This window comes from Chiloscyllium plagiosum, unplaced genomic scaffold, assembly GCF_037043375.1.
Source record: "Chiloscyllium plagiosum isolate Xiang-an unplaced genomic scaffold, Cpla_swu_hap1 HiC_scaffold_2, whole genome shotgun sequence".
In the NCBI taxonomy this organism is placed as follows: Eukaryota; Metazoa; Chordata; class Chondrichthyes; order Orectolobiformes; family Hemiscylliidae; genus Chiloscyllium; species Chiloscyllium plagiosum.
Genome location: NW_028270140.1, coordinates 19818255 through 19834861, shown reverse-complemented (window position 1 = coordinate 19834861; position 16607 = coordinate 19818255). Strand labels below are relative to the sequence as shown.

At 40.3% G+C, this 16607-nt stretch overlaps 1 protein-coding gene across 3 annotated transcripts in view; it reads right to left on the bottom strand.

Moving 5' to 3' along the window:
• The window catches only part of LOC122558334 (transmembrane protease serine 11C-like), a 48551-nt gene that overhangs the window by 22328 nt on the left and 9616 nt on the right, over positions 1–16607 (bottom strand). For 2 of the 3 annotated variants that reach the window (XM_087995112.1, XM_087995118.1), the window contains 4 exons: positions 15078–15145; positions 11698–11873; positions 4460–4498; positions 3239–3328 (listed from right to left, as the gene is read on the bottom strand). In XM_087995112.1, coding sequence (XP_087851238.1) covers positions 3239–3328; positions 4460–4498; positions 11698–11873; positions 15078–15145 — 373 coding nt within the window. The remainder of the gene's footprint in view (positions 1–3238; positions 3329–4459; positions 4499–11697; positions 11874–15077; positions 15146–16607) is intronic. The other variant, XM_087995121.1, reaches the window with a different exon arrangement.

Here is a 16607-nt window from a genome sequence, read left to right as displayed (position 1 = left end):
TGATTCAGATCTTGTATTGGACTGAAATTATTGAAGTGAGTGAGCTTTTGTTTCTCACACTATGGTTTTGCAAATCTTGCCTTTTGAACTATGTATCCAATTCCCTTTTGATTACTGCTGTTGAATAGAAATCTACTGCCCTTTTAGTGTGCATTCTGTATTTTTGATGGTCCTTATGTTTCTGTAATAACTCAGGGAACGTGACCGGAAAAGAACACTAGAATAGAGTTGTGATGTACATAGGCTAGTCCCAGCCTGGGACCGTCAGTTCTGCAGATTCATCCCTGGGTCTGCTTTGTCTTTTTTAAAATTATATCCAGCAGTGCTGTCACACACCATCAAATGTTTTTTGTATCCACCAACAAATCACTGACTTTTTTTTCATTATTAACCAGCAAATCACTGATGTCCCCAATTGGGTATTTACATGCAAAAACCCATTATGGGGAGCAAAGTGATGGGAGTAGGGAGAGAGGGAAGGGACTGGATAAAAATGGAGATGGAGGGGGAGTACCCCCACAATGGTCACCTCTCTCAAAAGGCATGGAGAGTAATGGTGGACACCATGTGCTCCCTCTTCCAAGGACACCCAGCGCCAAATGTAGCTGAGGAAAAGGGGCAGACAGTTGGCAGATATGACTCCCTCCACAGCCCATTGCCTGGACCTGTTTATTGGTAGCCTGGCCAGGTCCAGCAGCAGACTCACAAGGGGGTCCTCTGATCTGCCCACCAGATGCCCAAACATCAGGCGTATAGGCCTGAAGTGCAATCAAAAACACAACAAATGATTTTTGAAATGCCTAAAAATCTGGGTCTTGATTTTTAAAAGTATGTAAATGTGTTAACACTAACAACTAAACAATTTTCCCTCCATCAAATCGCCGTGCTAGGTTCTGCTGCATAATATCTTGTCATTAACCAGTTCAGAGATGGTATTACACCCCTCAGGAGCAAGTGGGACTTGAACTTGGGCAGCCTGGTCCAGAGATAGGAACACTACCACTGTGCTGAAGAGCCCCCTGGGTCTGCTTTATAATATTTCATTACTATCTTGCTCAGCGATGTTATTACACACCTCTAGAGCAGATGGGTCTTAAGCTCAGATCTCCCAACTCATAGGTAGTCACACTATCATTGTATCACAAAAGCCCCAAAAGTTGATAGGGTGAGGGTCTGATTCATTTTCCTTTGAGCAGGGTATTGGCCAAGCTCTCCAAAGGTCATATGCTTCACAGGTAGGGACACAACCACTGCACCACAACAGCTCATGGGTCTGCTTTACATTTTTCCTCTTTTACGTCTGAAAGTGTTTTCACTAACAATCGAATGACTTTCCTATCACAAACCATTGCAACTTTTTTTTGTATTTAACTATAAACCACCACCAGTAATCACTGTGCAGCCAATTATAAATTTAAATGTAAAGCACATTATGGGTAAAGAGAGTATGCTTTATAAATCTTTGATGTTTTTACTTTACATTCTATTTACAGCCATTTTTCCTTAACAACCTGTTCAGACTAGTTATGACAGAGCTCTGGAGGAGGTGGGACCTGAACCCAGGCCTTCTGACTTAAAGGGGAAGGATAATACCTTTATGTGCCATTATGTAACCAAATTAGATTGAATTAGTCAAAACTGGATGTTTGTCTCTTAGGAAAGGGAGAAATAAAATGATTAAAAACATATGTATTCAAGAATCCCTATATATCCATGCAGAGTTTACAGTTGAGGTGTAAATACCAGAATCAGAAAAGGCGATAGAAATGCAAATGCAACCAAATTATTTCATAGAGCTGGGGAGATTTATCCCTCAATTAAAATCAACAATATAAAATAAATATGTACTCCTTCTCACATTTCTGGTTGCATGTAAATCAGCTGCTGTGTGGTCTACACTACCACTACCACTGAACTAAATCGCGAAAATAGTCCCCACGTTCCGTTTCTGAGTATGTTCATAAGTCAATTTGTATGCAAATCTGAACACAATACTGTACAATCTAAAATAGCCACTTGTAAATACAAGCAAACTTTCATAAGTTGGATTGTTAAAATTAATATTAGCATTAGTCTTCACAGTAATTTGTAAAGGACCCGAGGAGTAATTTTTTCATGCAGAGGGTGGCGCATGAAGGGAATGAGATGCCAGAGGAAGTGGTGAAGGCAGCTACAATTACAATGTTTAAAAGGCATCTGGATGGGTATATGAATAGGGAGGGTTTGGAGGGATCTCGGCCAAATGCTGGCAAATGTGACTAGGTCAGTCTGGGATGTCTAGTTAGCCTGGATAAGTTGGACCAAAGGGCCTGTTTCCATGCTGTATAACTCTATGATAAAAGACACTAATAATATTCTTAAAATTATAAATAATTAAAAGGTGAAAAAGGGCAAGGAAATAAATAAAATAATGAAAATGTACGAAGGAGATAAATGTGGTTAAAGACCAATGAAGCCCCTGGACATGATGGGATCTTGGTCAGATTTGTAAGTCAGATGTTCATAAATTGGAGACCTGCCTGTAAAGCACTTAGGATGACCTGTGATTGTAAAAGATGCCATATAAATTTAGTTTTGCTTTAATTTCCTTGTCATGCAAAATTTTTCCATAAGATTTTTCAAGGATACATTCAACATGTGTCCAATTTTCTTTTGCAAGTCAGAATTCCAAGGTACTATCTGAAAAATTACAAAATATCATAACTCTGGAAGAATTTCCTTTCTCGTGGTCATCCATTCGAATGAAAGGTGATGAAGTGCCTATAACAGATTAAGGTTAAAAATCACACAACACCAGGTTATAGTCCAGCAGGTTTATTTGGAATTACAAGCTTTCAGAGCTAGCTACCTGATGAAGGACCAGTGTTCTGAAAGCTTGTACTTCCAAATAACCTGTTGGATTATAACCTGGTGTTGTGATATTTTTAACTTTGTCTACCCCAGTCTAACACCGGCACCTCCACATTATAGCACAGTAGCCTTTGTATTTGACATGGACAATATGGCAGTAGCAACTAAAGACATTGTGCTAAGCATACAACTATTAAGAAGGGTGTGGTACAATGGCTCCTTTGTTGTTGTGGTAATCACAGATCCCTTGACTATCAAAAATATATCAGTTAAACTAATCATTAACATACTGGGGGCCTTGTGAAATTGTGCAACAGTTTCCTGGTCCTTTTCTCTTTCTCATAGCTAGCCTTACTGAAATATCATAAGGCAGAAAGAAATATCTTACTTGTAGTCATCTCAATTGATTTACTTGTGGTAGGAGAGTCTGTGGCAACCATGGTACTTGGATTTGATGTAATGATTTCTGTCGTAGAAACTAAAGCAAACAGAACAAAGATTCTCCCATGAATAGATCAGGTACCTCTTCTCTAATAATAGTTATTGTATTTATTTCCTCACCCTTTTTTGCCTCTTGATTATTTATAGTTTTAGAAGTGTTATTAGTGTTTTTTACTGTGAAGACTGGTAAAGGTTTGTGCCATTTCCTGGTTGTCCAATATTATTTTCCCAGACTTAGTCTCTCAGGGGCCTATGTTCTTTTTGCCTTCTCACTTTCTTATATATTTAACAAAGCACTTCCTGTCCATCCTTGACATCACAATCATTAATATTGTAATAAGGACACTGTTAACGTAAAAACAATAACATTTTAACAGATATAGTACAAAATACTTAATCAATCACAGCAAAGGTGGCAGTGTAGTGATAATGTCACTTTACAAGTAATTCAGGAAACCCAGCCTAACGTTCTAGGGATATGGATTCAACTCCCCTCAGGGTAGATCGTGCAATTTGAATTCAGTAATTCCACAAAATCTGGAACTTACAAAAAAACTAGCCCAATAATGGCTACTATCAATTGTCATAAAAATGCATCTAGTTCACTAATATCTCCATTCAGTGAGACTGTGGCTGTTCTTTTCATGGACCCAGCTTCATTTACTGACCTGCTCACCATAACCCTTATTCCTTTACTCTTCCAAAACCTATCTATCTTTGCCTTTAAAACATTCAACGAGGTGGCATCAACTGCTTCACTGGGCAGGGAATTCCACAGATTCACGACCCTTTGGGTGAAGAAGTTCCTCCTCAACTCAGTCCTAAATATGCTCCCCCTTTTTTGAGGCTATGCTCAAAGCAACTCCAGTAGCAACTTCAGCATACGATCCAATGAGATGCAATACAGCTTCTGGTTTTCAGCAGATGTGTGACCTCCAGAAATTACAATGCATTCTTGGCACATGATAGCAACAAATGTTTCAACTTTTCCACCAGTGGGACATCAAAATCTGGGTTCCAAGGAGCTCAAAATTTAATCTGACTGTAAAGGAGTAACATAAAACCCAAACAGGCAATTCAAGAGTAGAGGTTGACAATTAATGAATTTTATTTGGAAACAGTACTTGGAGATTAATTGAAATTGAAGTGATCAAAATATATGGCTTACCACTGGTGAGAAGAACTTTTGCATCCGTCTGACTGATTTCTGAAATGAACAGAAGTAGAAACGATTATCACAATTGACACAGGTGATATGATGATTTTGAGAAGTTAGTGGCTGATCTGCTTAATGGTGGAAATATCCGGTGAACACTCCAGTAGGCATTGATTAGATGCTGTCTATGTTACTGTGTTTACCTTACTCGTCACCACAAAACAGAAACATAAAAGTATTTAAGATGCTGTAACATAGGACAATCGGTATATTGTTACGTGTCAAGAAATTAATTTAAGAAGAAAAGTATCAAATGGATTGAGTTTCGTTTTTTTTGGATAGGAATCAATTAATTTGCTAATTGTCACGATATATTATTAGGTCACTGTTGGCGTGGGCTTGCATCTTCTCTGGCATTCTTCCAGCCTCCCTCAGTCCTCATATTATCCATCTCACCTCACTGTCTCAATGTTATCCATTTCACCTCACTGTCTCAATGTTATCCATCTCACCTCACTGTCTCAATGTAATCCATCCCACCTCACTGTCTCAATGTTATCCATCCCACCTCACTGTCTCAATGTTATCCAACTCACCTCACCTCACTGTCTCAATCTAATCAGGTGTTAGAATTAGAGGTAGGAGAGCACTTTGGGGATAGTGACCATAATTCGGTGGTTTTTACTCTCGTGATGGAGAGGGATAAGTGTGTACTACAGGGCAAGAGTTATAGCTGGGGTCAGGGAAATTATGATGCGGGAGGCATGACTTAGGATGTGTGGCTTGGAAAAGTAGACTCCAAGGCAAGAGTGTAAATGATATGTGGAACTTGTTCAAGGAGCAACTATTGAGTGTCCTTGATAATTATGTACCTGTCAGGCAGGGAGGAAAGGGTCGTGCGAGGGAGCCGTGGTTTAATAAGGAATTGGAATCCCTTGTTAAATGGAAGAGGGCGGCCTATCTCAAGATGAGACGTGAAGGTTCAATTGGGGCGATTGAGAGTTATAGGGTAGCCAGGAAGGACCTGAAGAGAGAGCTAAGAGCAGCAAGGAGGGGACATGAAAGGTCCTTAGTCGGTAGGATTAGGGAAAACCCTAAGGCTTTCTATAGGTATGTTAGGAATAAAAGAATGACTAGGGTAGGAATAGGTCCAGTCAAGGATAGTAGTGGGAAGTTGCGTGTGGAGGCGGAAGAGATTGGGGAGACACTGAATGAATACTTTTCTTCAGTATTTACTCAGGAACAGGGCATTGTCGTCGATGTGAATACTGAGTCACAAATAAGTAGAATGGATGGCTTTGAGGTATGTAGAGAAGAGGTGTTGGAAATCCTGGAAAAGGTGAAAATAGATAAGTCCCCTGGGCCTGATGGCATTTATCCTAGGATTCTCTGGGAAGCAAGGGAGGAGATTGCAGAGCCATTGGCCTTGATTTTTATGTCCTCTTTGTCTACAGGAGTAGTGCCAGAAGACTGGAGGATAGCAAATGTGGTTCCCTTGTTCAAAAAGAGGAGTAGGGATAACCCTAGTAACTATAGGCCGGTGAGTCTCACTTCTGTTGTGGGCAAAGTCTTAGAGAGAATTGTAAGGGATAGGATTTATGCACATCTGGATAGGAATAATGTGATCAAGGATAGTCAGCATGGTTTTGTGAAGGGCAGGTCGTGCCTCACAAACCTTATTGAATTCTTTGAAAAGGTGACGAAGGAGGTTGATGAGGGGAAAGCGGTAGATGTGGTATATATGGATTTTAGTAAGGCGTTTAATAAGGTTCCCCATGGTAGGCTACTGCAGAAAATACGGAGATATGGCATTGAGGGTGAGTTGGAGGTTTGGATTAGGAATTGGCTGGATGGAAGAAGACAGAGGGTAGTAGTTGATGGCAAAGTTTCTTCATGGAGTGCCGTCACTAGCGGTGTTCCGCAAGGATCTGTTTTGGGACCATTGCTGTTTGTCATTTTTATAAATGACCTGGAAGAGGGGTTAGAAGGTTGGGTGAGCAAGTTTGCGGATGATACGAAAGTCGAGGAGTTGTTGACAGTGAGGAAGGATGTGGCAGGTTACAGCAGGAAATAGAGAAGCTGCAGAGCTGGGCAGAAAGGTGGCAAATAGAATTCAATGTAGCTAAGTGTGAGGTGATTCACTTTGGGAAGAATAACAAAAAGATGGGGTACTGGGCTAATGGTCGGATACTTGGTAGTGTGGATGAGCAGAGGGATCTTGGTGTCCATGTACACAGATCTCTGAAAGTTGCCACCCAGGTAAATAGTGCGGTGAGGAAGGCATATGGCGTACTGGCTTTGATTGGTAGAGGAATTGAGTTCCGGAGTCCTGAGGTCATGATGCAGTTGTATAAGACTCTGGTGCGGCCGCATCTGGAATATTGTGTGCAGTTTTGGTCGCCATACTATAGGAAGGATGTGGAGGCACTGGAACGGGTGCAGAGGAGGTTTACCAGGATGTTGCCTGGTATGGAAGGAAGATCGTATGAGGAAAGACTGAGACACTTGGGGCTGTTTTCATTAGAGAAAAGAAGGTTTAGGGGTGACTTGATTGAGGTGTACAAGATGATTAGGGGGTTAGATAGGGTTGACAGTGTGAACCTTTTCCCGCGTATGGAGTCGGGTATTACAAGGGGGCATAGCTTTAAATTAAGGGGGGGTAGATATAGGACTGAAGTTAGGGGTAGGTTCTTCACTCAGCGAGTCGTAAGTTCATGGAATGCCCTGCCAGTAGCAGTGGTGGACTCTCCCTCTTTATGGGCATTTAAGCGGGCATTGGATAGGTATATGGAGGATAGTGGGTTAGTATAGGTTAGGTGGGCTTGGATCGGCGCAATATCGAGGGCCAAAGGGCCTGTACTGCGCTATATTCTTCTATGTTCTATGTTCTAATCCATCCCACCTCACTGTCTCAATGTTATCCATCTCACCTCATTGTCTCAATGTAATCCATCCCACCTCACTGTCTCAATGTTATCCATCTCACCTCACTGTCTCAATGTAATCCATCCCACCTCACTGTCTCAATGTTATCCATCTCACCTCACTGTCTCAATGTAATCCATCCCACCTCACTGTCTCAATGTAATCCATCCCACCTCACTGTCTCAATGTTATCCATCCCACCTCACTGTCTCAATGTTATCCATCTCACCTCACTGTCTCAATCTAATCCATCCCACCTCACTGTCTCAATCTAATCCATCCCACCTCACTGTCTCAATGTTATCCATCTCACCTCACTGTCTCAATGTAATCCATCCCACCTCACTGTCTCAATGTTATCCATCTCACCTCACTGTCTCAATGTAATCCATCCCACCTCACTGTCTCAATGTAATCCATCCCACCTCACTGTCTCAATGTTATCCATCCCACCTCACTGTCTCAATGTTATCCATCTCACCTCACTGTCTCAATCTAATCCATCCCACCTCACTGTCTCAATGTTATCCATCTCACCTCACTGTCTCAATCTAATCCATCCCACCTCACTGTCTCAATGTTATCCATCTCACCTCACTGTCTCAATGTAATCCATCCCACCTCACTGTCTCAATGTTATCCATCCCACCTCACTGTCTCAATCTAATCCATCCCACCTCACTGTCTCAATCTAATCCATCCCACCTCACTGTCTCAATGTTATCCAACTCACCTCACTGTCTCAATCTAATCCATCCCACCTCACTTCACTGTCTCAATGTAATCCATCCCACCTCACTGTCTCAATGTTATCCAACTCACCTCACTGTCTCAATCTAATCCATCCCACCTCACTTCACTGTCTCAATGTAATCCATCTCACCTCACTTCACTGTTTCAATCTAATCCATCCCACCTCGCTGTCTCAATCTAATCCATCTCATCTCACTGTCTCAATCTAATCCATCTCACCTCACTGTCTCAATCTAATCCATCCCACCTCACTGTCTCAATCTAATCCATCCCACCTCACTTCACTATCTCAATCTAATCCATCTCACCTCACTTCACTGTTTCAATCTAATCCATCCCACCTCGCTGTCTCAATCTAATCCATCTCATCTCACTGTCTCAATCTAATCCATCCCACCTCACTGTCTCAATCTAATCCATCCCACCTCACTGTCTCAATCTAATCCATCTCATCTCACTGTCTCAATCTAATCCATCCCACCTCACTGTCTCAATCTAATCCATCCCACCTCACTGTCTCAATCTAATCCATCCCACCTCACTGTCTCAATGTTATCCAACTCACCTCATTGTCTCAATGTTATCCAACTCACCTCACTTCACTGTCTCAATGATATCCATTTCACCTCATTGTCTCAATGTATTCCACCTCATCAATCTTTCTTTTTATTTGAGTTTACTCTCAATTAGGAATGTTCAAATTGAGTTTTTCTCTTCAAAGTGAGTTTTTAAAAAGCAGTTGTTCACAGAAGGTTAATCGTAAACATCTTCAAATAACTTCTTTTTCCAGCACAGATTTCTCTTAATGCTGTGAAATGTCGGCCTGAATCTTCTGAGCAGCAGAAATGATGAGTGGACTCCCACTGCACCCTCTGTTGCACATTTCTTCAGGGATTTTCCAATGCTGGCTGTCAATGAAATGTGCAGTGTGGCATCAGCTGGGGACTTGCATCAGAAAAAAATAAACACTCCCTTTTTACGGTACTGCCATGGTACTTAGGGATGGCATGGTGGCACAGTGGTTAGCACTGCTGCTTCACAGCACTAGGAACCCAGGTTTGATTTCAGGTTGGGGTGACTGTCTGTGTGGAGCTTGCATGGTCTCCCTGTGTCTATGTGGGTTTCTTTGGGATCCTCCAGTTTCTTCCCAAAGATGTGCAGGTTAGGCGGATTGACCGTGCTAAATTGCTCTGTACCATCCAGGGACGTGTAGGCTGGGTGGGTTAACTATGGTAAATGAGGGGTTACAGGGATAGGATAGGATGTTCTTCAGAGGACTGGTGCAGACTTAATGTGGACTAAGTGGCCTCTATCTGTATTGTAGGGTTTCTATGATTCTATCAGCCATTTGTGAATTTAAAGTTCCAACCTTTAAATGCTAATGAGTGGGTAAATGGGTGAGGAAATAAGGGGGTATGTGTTAGGGATTGAGGTGTTAGATGGATGGTTGAAGATATATTCTGGAGAGATAAATCAGGTTGAGGAGGTTGTTGGGCAGTCACAGAAAAGAGACAGGAGGTTTAGGAGGCTGATTGGGGTGTCAATTGTATAATTATCCAGGTGATGGACTAGGTTTTAACTTATCTAACATGTTGCAGTCTAATTCAGAGTCAGAGACATTTACAAAGGCTCCTGGGAAAGCAGAATTGCCCACGGAAGTTGAAGCTTTCTGGCAAGTTTCTGAAAAAGTTCATGAATAGGACTACCATAGTGTCAGGAAGCACATCCTTAGTCATACATCTGGTCTGAGAATCCGGAGGCAGAAGATATGGGCTGATAAGTTTAAGAATAAAGTTCTATATCTGTATACTTACCATCAGAAAAAGCCTTCAGCATACCTGAAGACAAAATATTCTTTTTTATCTGCATAGCAAAACTAATTGTATTAGTGTTCAATTCCTGATATTATCCACTAAATTGGAATGGAACCGGTTTCAGCACTTCAGGGATTTAGGCAACTCATCATAGGTCTGTAGAGCCATTTGTACTGTGAAATTATTAAATCATAAATTGTAGACACTGTAAAATGCAATGGCTCCCTTCAATCAATCAATCCGTCTCTTTGTATAGCTTTTGTTGTCTTGCATCACAAAGTAATTACATTTTAAAGAAGGGAGTTAAAGTGAGAAAAGTTACTGTCAGGGCCATCAAAACTTTAATCCTGCTACGTCATGATTGTGTCTTTTACAAATATCAGTAAATCGAGATCACTGGAAAACTGAACAAGATTCTTTTCGTAGCCAACTTCAGTGACTCATCTCTTGTTTAAGGTCAGGATTCAAAGTACACAAAACCAAACCTTTAAATAAATGAAGCTCCCCATTCAACAAATACTCACTTAAAAGTTAAAGTGAGTATTTGTTGAATGGGGGGGCTTCATTTATTTAAAGGTTTGGTCCTGTAACCATGACAATCACAATTTTAATTTTACTGAAAATTTTAGAGTTCTAAGGTAAATCCATATTTTATCAAGTTTTATGCTATCGTGGAGTTCCAGTGTAGGAAATTCCTTTCTGATCCCAAAACGTCTTTTGGGCAAAGGCTTGAAAACATTGGTCTAAAAGTATATCTTGGCAGACGTTTTCCAGCCTCTGGAACAAATGTACGACTGATGTGTGCACTGGGCCCGTGGAAGTCCTAACACATGGCACAATTTGGGAATTGCCTGAGAAGTTTGAATTTCTAGTGGAAAATCTTCCACCTCCCTGGGACCCATAGAAGGTTTTGACGCTGAGTTGGAGTTGGAGTTTGGAAAGTTCTGTGACACTCACCCAGACAGTTACCCAGGCAATGTTAAACAGATTAAAACCCAGTCTAGCATCTGGGTAACTACAGAGCTGACCCCAGATCAGTCACAATAGATCCCCATATTCCCTGGCTACCTCCCTTGGGTACCCAGCTTATCCCCCTCTCCACGCTACCCCTCAGATTCTCAATGCCTGACCTTTCTCTTTGGACTGTACTCAGAAGAGATGGGCCCTTCTCTTGCTCTATTGATGTAAATTGCAAACACAGCAATGGAAACATTGGACAACACAGGACTGAAATATAAGTCATTCCTGGGCTGCCAGAGCTTTGGTAATCAAATCACAGGTCAGCAGACCCAGATTTCTCATCTCGTAGCTTATTGCCTGAGTCTGATACTTCCACAAAGACTCTCAGTTGATATGATATCTCAGTCTCACAAGATGATTGCGGAGCTACTATGGGATCAATCGTTCTTTAACTCAAGATTTCCCATTCCACGGGGTAGAGGGGGGGCGCGGGGGGATGTTTTAAAAAAAACTAAGAATAATTATTTGGAACTGATAGCATCCTTAAAACAAAAACTCCGCTTTAATGATTTAAATGTCTTCACAACACTAACTTTCTGGTCTTTCAAGTATTACAGAATCTGAAACAAATTTAACCAAATTTGACATTTGCTTGCAGCCATTATTTGTGAAGACTGCTTTGAAAACAAAATCAACTGCTGCTACCTGTTGTGTAGATATTCAGTGTATTATGTCATTGTAGTACAGATTATCAATTTTATCTGTTAGAATAAGCATCATTAACTGCAGAAAACATACCAGCGAACCGAATAGATGTCAAGTCTATGCTGAAACCATTCAAGGAACCAGATTGACTGGACATACTGACTTGCGTCAGGCTCTGCTGGAATGTATTTTTGACTGTTTCTGCTGTTAAAGAGGTGCTTCCATTTCTCTTGAACTGTAGTAAAAGTGTTACGAAAACACTGCCTGGCCTGCCAAAATAAAAAGGAAAGGAATCATTGAATTCAATGCTTTGTTCAGCTTAAGCAAAAAAACAACTTACATGTCATTTAAATAATTTTCTTTTAACAATAAAACATCCTGCTAAAAGCAATTTTAACAATTTGTCTAATATTGTGTTAAATAATTTTCAAATATGGTGATGTTCCTTGTCGTCAGCATCTTTGTGTATTACCACAGACTGATATGAATCCAAATTTCCACTTACAAAGGTACCATTAGCAGGGGCATCACTGGAGTTATTTATGAGTTCGAAACACACACTGGGATACATATTGATGTTGCTCTTGTCACACCATTTCTGTTACCCTCAATGGCAGCTGACAAGACATACATTTTTGAAAAATTTCCAAGAAAAACCTCCTCATGGATCTGGGAGGAGCAGAGGGCTCCCTCCCCACCACCAACCACCACCCCATGGTTCTGTAATCATCATAGTTGCCTCCTTCTGCCTTTAGTTCACTCAAATTTCAGTAGCTTCTTCCTGGGACTTACCTTTAATAGTTGGAATGTGCATACTAGCTATAAACATGTACCAAGCATTAGCAGCGCTCACTTGAAAGATAACAAGGGAATAAACTAATGGTACTAATTCTATCGGGGGGTCACAGAAAGTTACAATATCAGCCCATCATATTGGAGGAGAAAGTGAGGTCTGCAGATGCTGGAGATCAGAGCTGAAAATGTGTTGCTGGAAAAGCGCAGCAGGTCAGGCACTTTCCTCATTCCTGAAGAAGGGCTTATGCCCGAAACGTCGATTGTCCTGTTCCCTGGATGCTGCCTGACCTGCTGCGCTTTTCCAGCAACACATTTTCAGTCCATCATATTGACTTGTGGTGTCCAATGAGTGCCATTACTCTAAGCTTCCTCCATTTTTTTAAATCTTTGAAGGATACATCCACATCCCTTTTGAAATTTATTATTAAATTTGCTTGCAACATCTTTTCAGTTCATAGAATCATGGAATCCCTACAGTATGGAAGTAGACCATTTGGCTCATTGAGTCTACACCAGCCTTCCAAAGAGCATCCCATGCAGACCCACTGCACAAACATATCCCTGTAACCCTGAATTTCCCATGGCTAAACTACCTAGCCTGCATATTCTAGAATACTATGGGTAATTTAGTATGGCCAATCCACCTAACCTGCACATCTTTGGACTGTGGGGAAAACCCAGAGCACCCTGGGGAAATCCATGTAGACACAGGGAGAATATGCAAACTCCAATCGTCTGATGGTGGAATGGAACTTGGGACCCTGGAGCTTTGAGGCTGCAGTGCTAATTGTGCATAATAATTCTGACCATAACATAATTCTCCTGATTCTTGCCTCTGATTCTTCTTCCAATTGGCTTAAATCTGTAACTTCTGTTTAGCAATCATTGATGGGATGTGAGCATCTCTGGCACGGCCAGCATTTATTACACTCCTGAATAAGAGGATGAACTACCTTCCCTAATTGCTGTAGTCCAGTTGATGTAGATTCACCCACAGCTCTTTTAGAAATGGAGCTCCAGCGGTGGAGAAATGGTGATGGAGTTCCAAGTCAGGATGGTGCATGACTTGGAGGGGAACTTCCAGATAGTGGTGCTCCCATGCAGCTGTTTCCCTTGCCCTTCTTGGTGGTAGGGCTGGTGGATTTGATAAGTACTGTTGAAAGAGACTTGGTAGTTGCTGCAGAACATATTATAGTACAGATTGTGCATCAGTGGAGGCACTGAATGGTGAAGGTTGTGGATGGAGTGCCAATCAAGCAGGCTGCTTTGAACTAGATGGCGGTAAGCATTCTTCATGTTTTGGGGTTCACACTCTTCCTTGGTCATTGGTGACAGGACATTGAGGGATCGTTAGCTTCTATGCTGCAAGAGATATTTATGTGATGCAAAATGATCATTCAATTTATGAAATCTTGTCTGCATCCTCATAGTGACATCTACCATGGACTTAATCCAATTCATTTAAATTAATAAAATCCTTTTGATAGTTAAGGAAAAAATTCAATTGAACAATCAATGCGTTCAAGGGGAAACAACAACAACAGCTTATATTTGTATAGCATCTTTATCATACTGAAACATCCGAAAAAGTGATTCACAGGAGCATTACAAGATGAAATATGAAAACATACGAAGAACACAATACAGATGATGATATTTGGTCAGGTGACCAACATTTTGGTAAGAGAGACAGTTTTAAGGTTTGCCTTAAAAGGAGGAAAACACTGTAGAAAGGAGAAATATATAGGAAGTGAATTCCAGAACTTCGGGGCTTAGGCAACTGAAAGTGTGGCCACCAATGCTGGAGTTATTAAAGTCGGACATGCATGACAGACCAGAATTGGACGAGCACAGATGTCTTGATGGTTTTTGTGGAAATGAAAGAAGTAGGGAGGAACAAGTCCAGCAGGGATTTGAAATAAAAATGAGAATTTTAATATCAAGATAATGCTCGATCTGGAGCCAACATGGATCAATGATCACAGGGGTAACAGGAGAAGAGGATTTGCTATGAATTAATATAGAGGCAGCAGAACTTTGGATGCCTTCATTTTGGAGGGAGACCAGCTCGGAGTGCAATGGAATAGTTAAGTCCAGTTAAGGAACGAATGAGGATTTCAGCAGCAGATAAGTTCTGGGAGGGTTGAAGTAGGACAATGTTATAGAATGGGACAGATCCCGACCAGTGTTTGACTTGATGTCATATATCGTCCGCAGAGTAAGTTAAAGTTTCCTACAGGTTTCCCAATAGACCTTTTAATTTTAAATTGTCTTTAATATTTGCTGGACTAAACAATGCATATTTTTGTTATCTTCCATGTCTTTTACCTCCTACAAAGACTAATGTTTCTTACATTCTATGTTATTTAAACATAACCAAATCACTACTTTAACTTGTTACCTATTATTAGACTTTGTGAGAAACATAATTCCCTTCCTGCATCTGCACTGTTCCTGATTGAACTTTACAGGTCTTAAAAGATTTTAGAGTCACAGTGAGTAGAATACTTGTAATCAATATTTCATATTCCTTCATTACTACCCAAAATTGCTATGAAATTGGGATTAGCAAGTGACCATTACAAATCATACTTCAAAAGTAGGATTATGCAATCTGCCAAGATTCATCTTCATATTTATTTTACAAGTGTTAGGCAGGAAAATTGCAAAGGACATACCTGAATTCTACAACTTGTGAATTGTCGAACTGTGTAGACAACTTTGAACTTGAATACACATTTTTTATCTGTGACCAATAGAACAGAAAGTCATTTTATAATCTGTAGGATTTTGTGAATCTGACACACAAATACTGACAGGAGGTTGAGATATTTAGAAAATTTTGTATTCATTCAACTCTGATATCCTTGCTCACATTCTCTTGTTATTTTAAAGATAAGTCATGCTATATTTCGCATTCACAAACATACTTCTGCAGTAAATGTTATATTTGAATTATTATGACTTTAGAATGTGGTTATCCTTAACTCCAGCCAATTCTGTTCACCTCACCATAGTCAGGAAAATGACTGAGGAATTGATTTTGACATAGAAAAATTTAAATAGAGACAAAGGTAAACAGAAAAAGAGACAAATTAAAAAGGGAATGAGGGATGATAGTTAAATAAATAGATTTCTCTCCCTAAAGGACATTAGTAAACAAGAGTTTTTTTTTAATGATAGTCAACAGTGTTTACATTAGATTAGTTTTTTATTCCAGATATGTATTGAATTGAAATTCACCATCTGCTGTGTTGGGATTCAAAGCCATATTCCCAGAACATTAGCTTGAGGCTCTGATTTAATAGTCTCATGACCTTATGAATGGTCATCATTGTCGTGCGTGCCCATTATTATAGGAAACTACCGACCCATGTTTTCGGGGTGGAGAACATAGGGGTGACATAATGGCGGATGTTATCAAAACATGATTATTCCACTGCTTATCTCATGCCTAGATGGTCCCACATCTATCAGGCCATATGCACATAGGACCCAAGATCTTCTCGGATGAAACTAATCGTTATGCCACTGCTTGTGGGTCCCAGTGGGATTCTGGTAGTTTTAGTTGCTTACGCCAGCACTGGCAGGTTGGCATCACCCATTGCCTCATGGCTATTGGGAAAAGAAATGGATTGTGCATCATGATAATTGACATAATTTATGGGCAAAAACATATGACCTATTAATTATCCCAGTTTTTGTTTCACATTGTAAATACCTGCAATTATCAATCAACATAAGATCTTAAACTTCAGAACCTACACACAAGAAAATGAAAAATAAGCAGCATACATTAATTATTATTATTTAAGTTTGTGGCACGGCTGAAATACTATTCTATTTTGATTGAGGACTTCATTAAACTTGTGCCATGTCCAAATTCCTCCTGGAACATTTCTAGGTGAAGAAGTAGTTGATGTCGAAATTAAGAGTCTGATAGGATACTGAATTTTGTGTATTACAAAATCACAGAAGTGTGACTCATGATGTCTGTCCAAATGAGTATTATGATCTATTGCCTTTGTCCTGCATTTTTGTAAACTCTTTCTATTCAAATAATCATCTAATGCTTTCCTGAATTCTTCAATTGAAACTGCCTCCATCACAATTCCATGCTGTGCATTACAGATTCAAGATGTGAACATATTTTTCCCTATTCACCCCCTCATGATTTTGAACACTTCTATCAGATCTCCTCTTAGTTT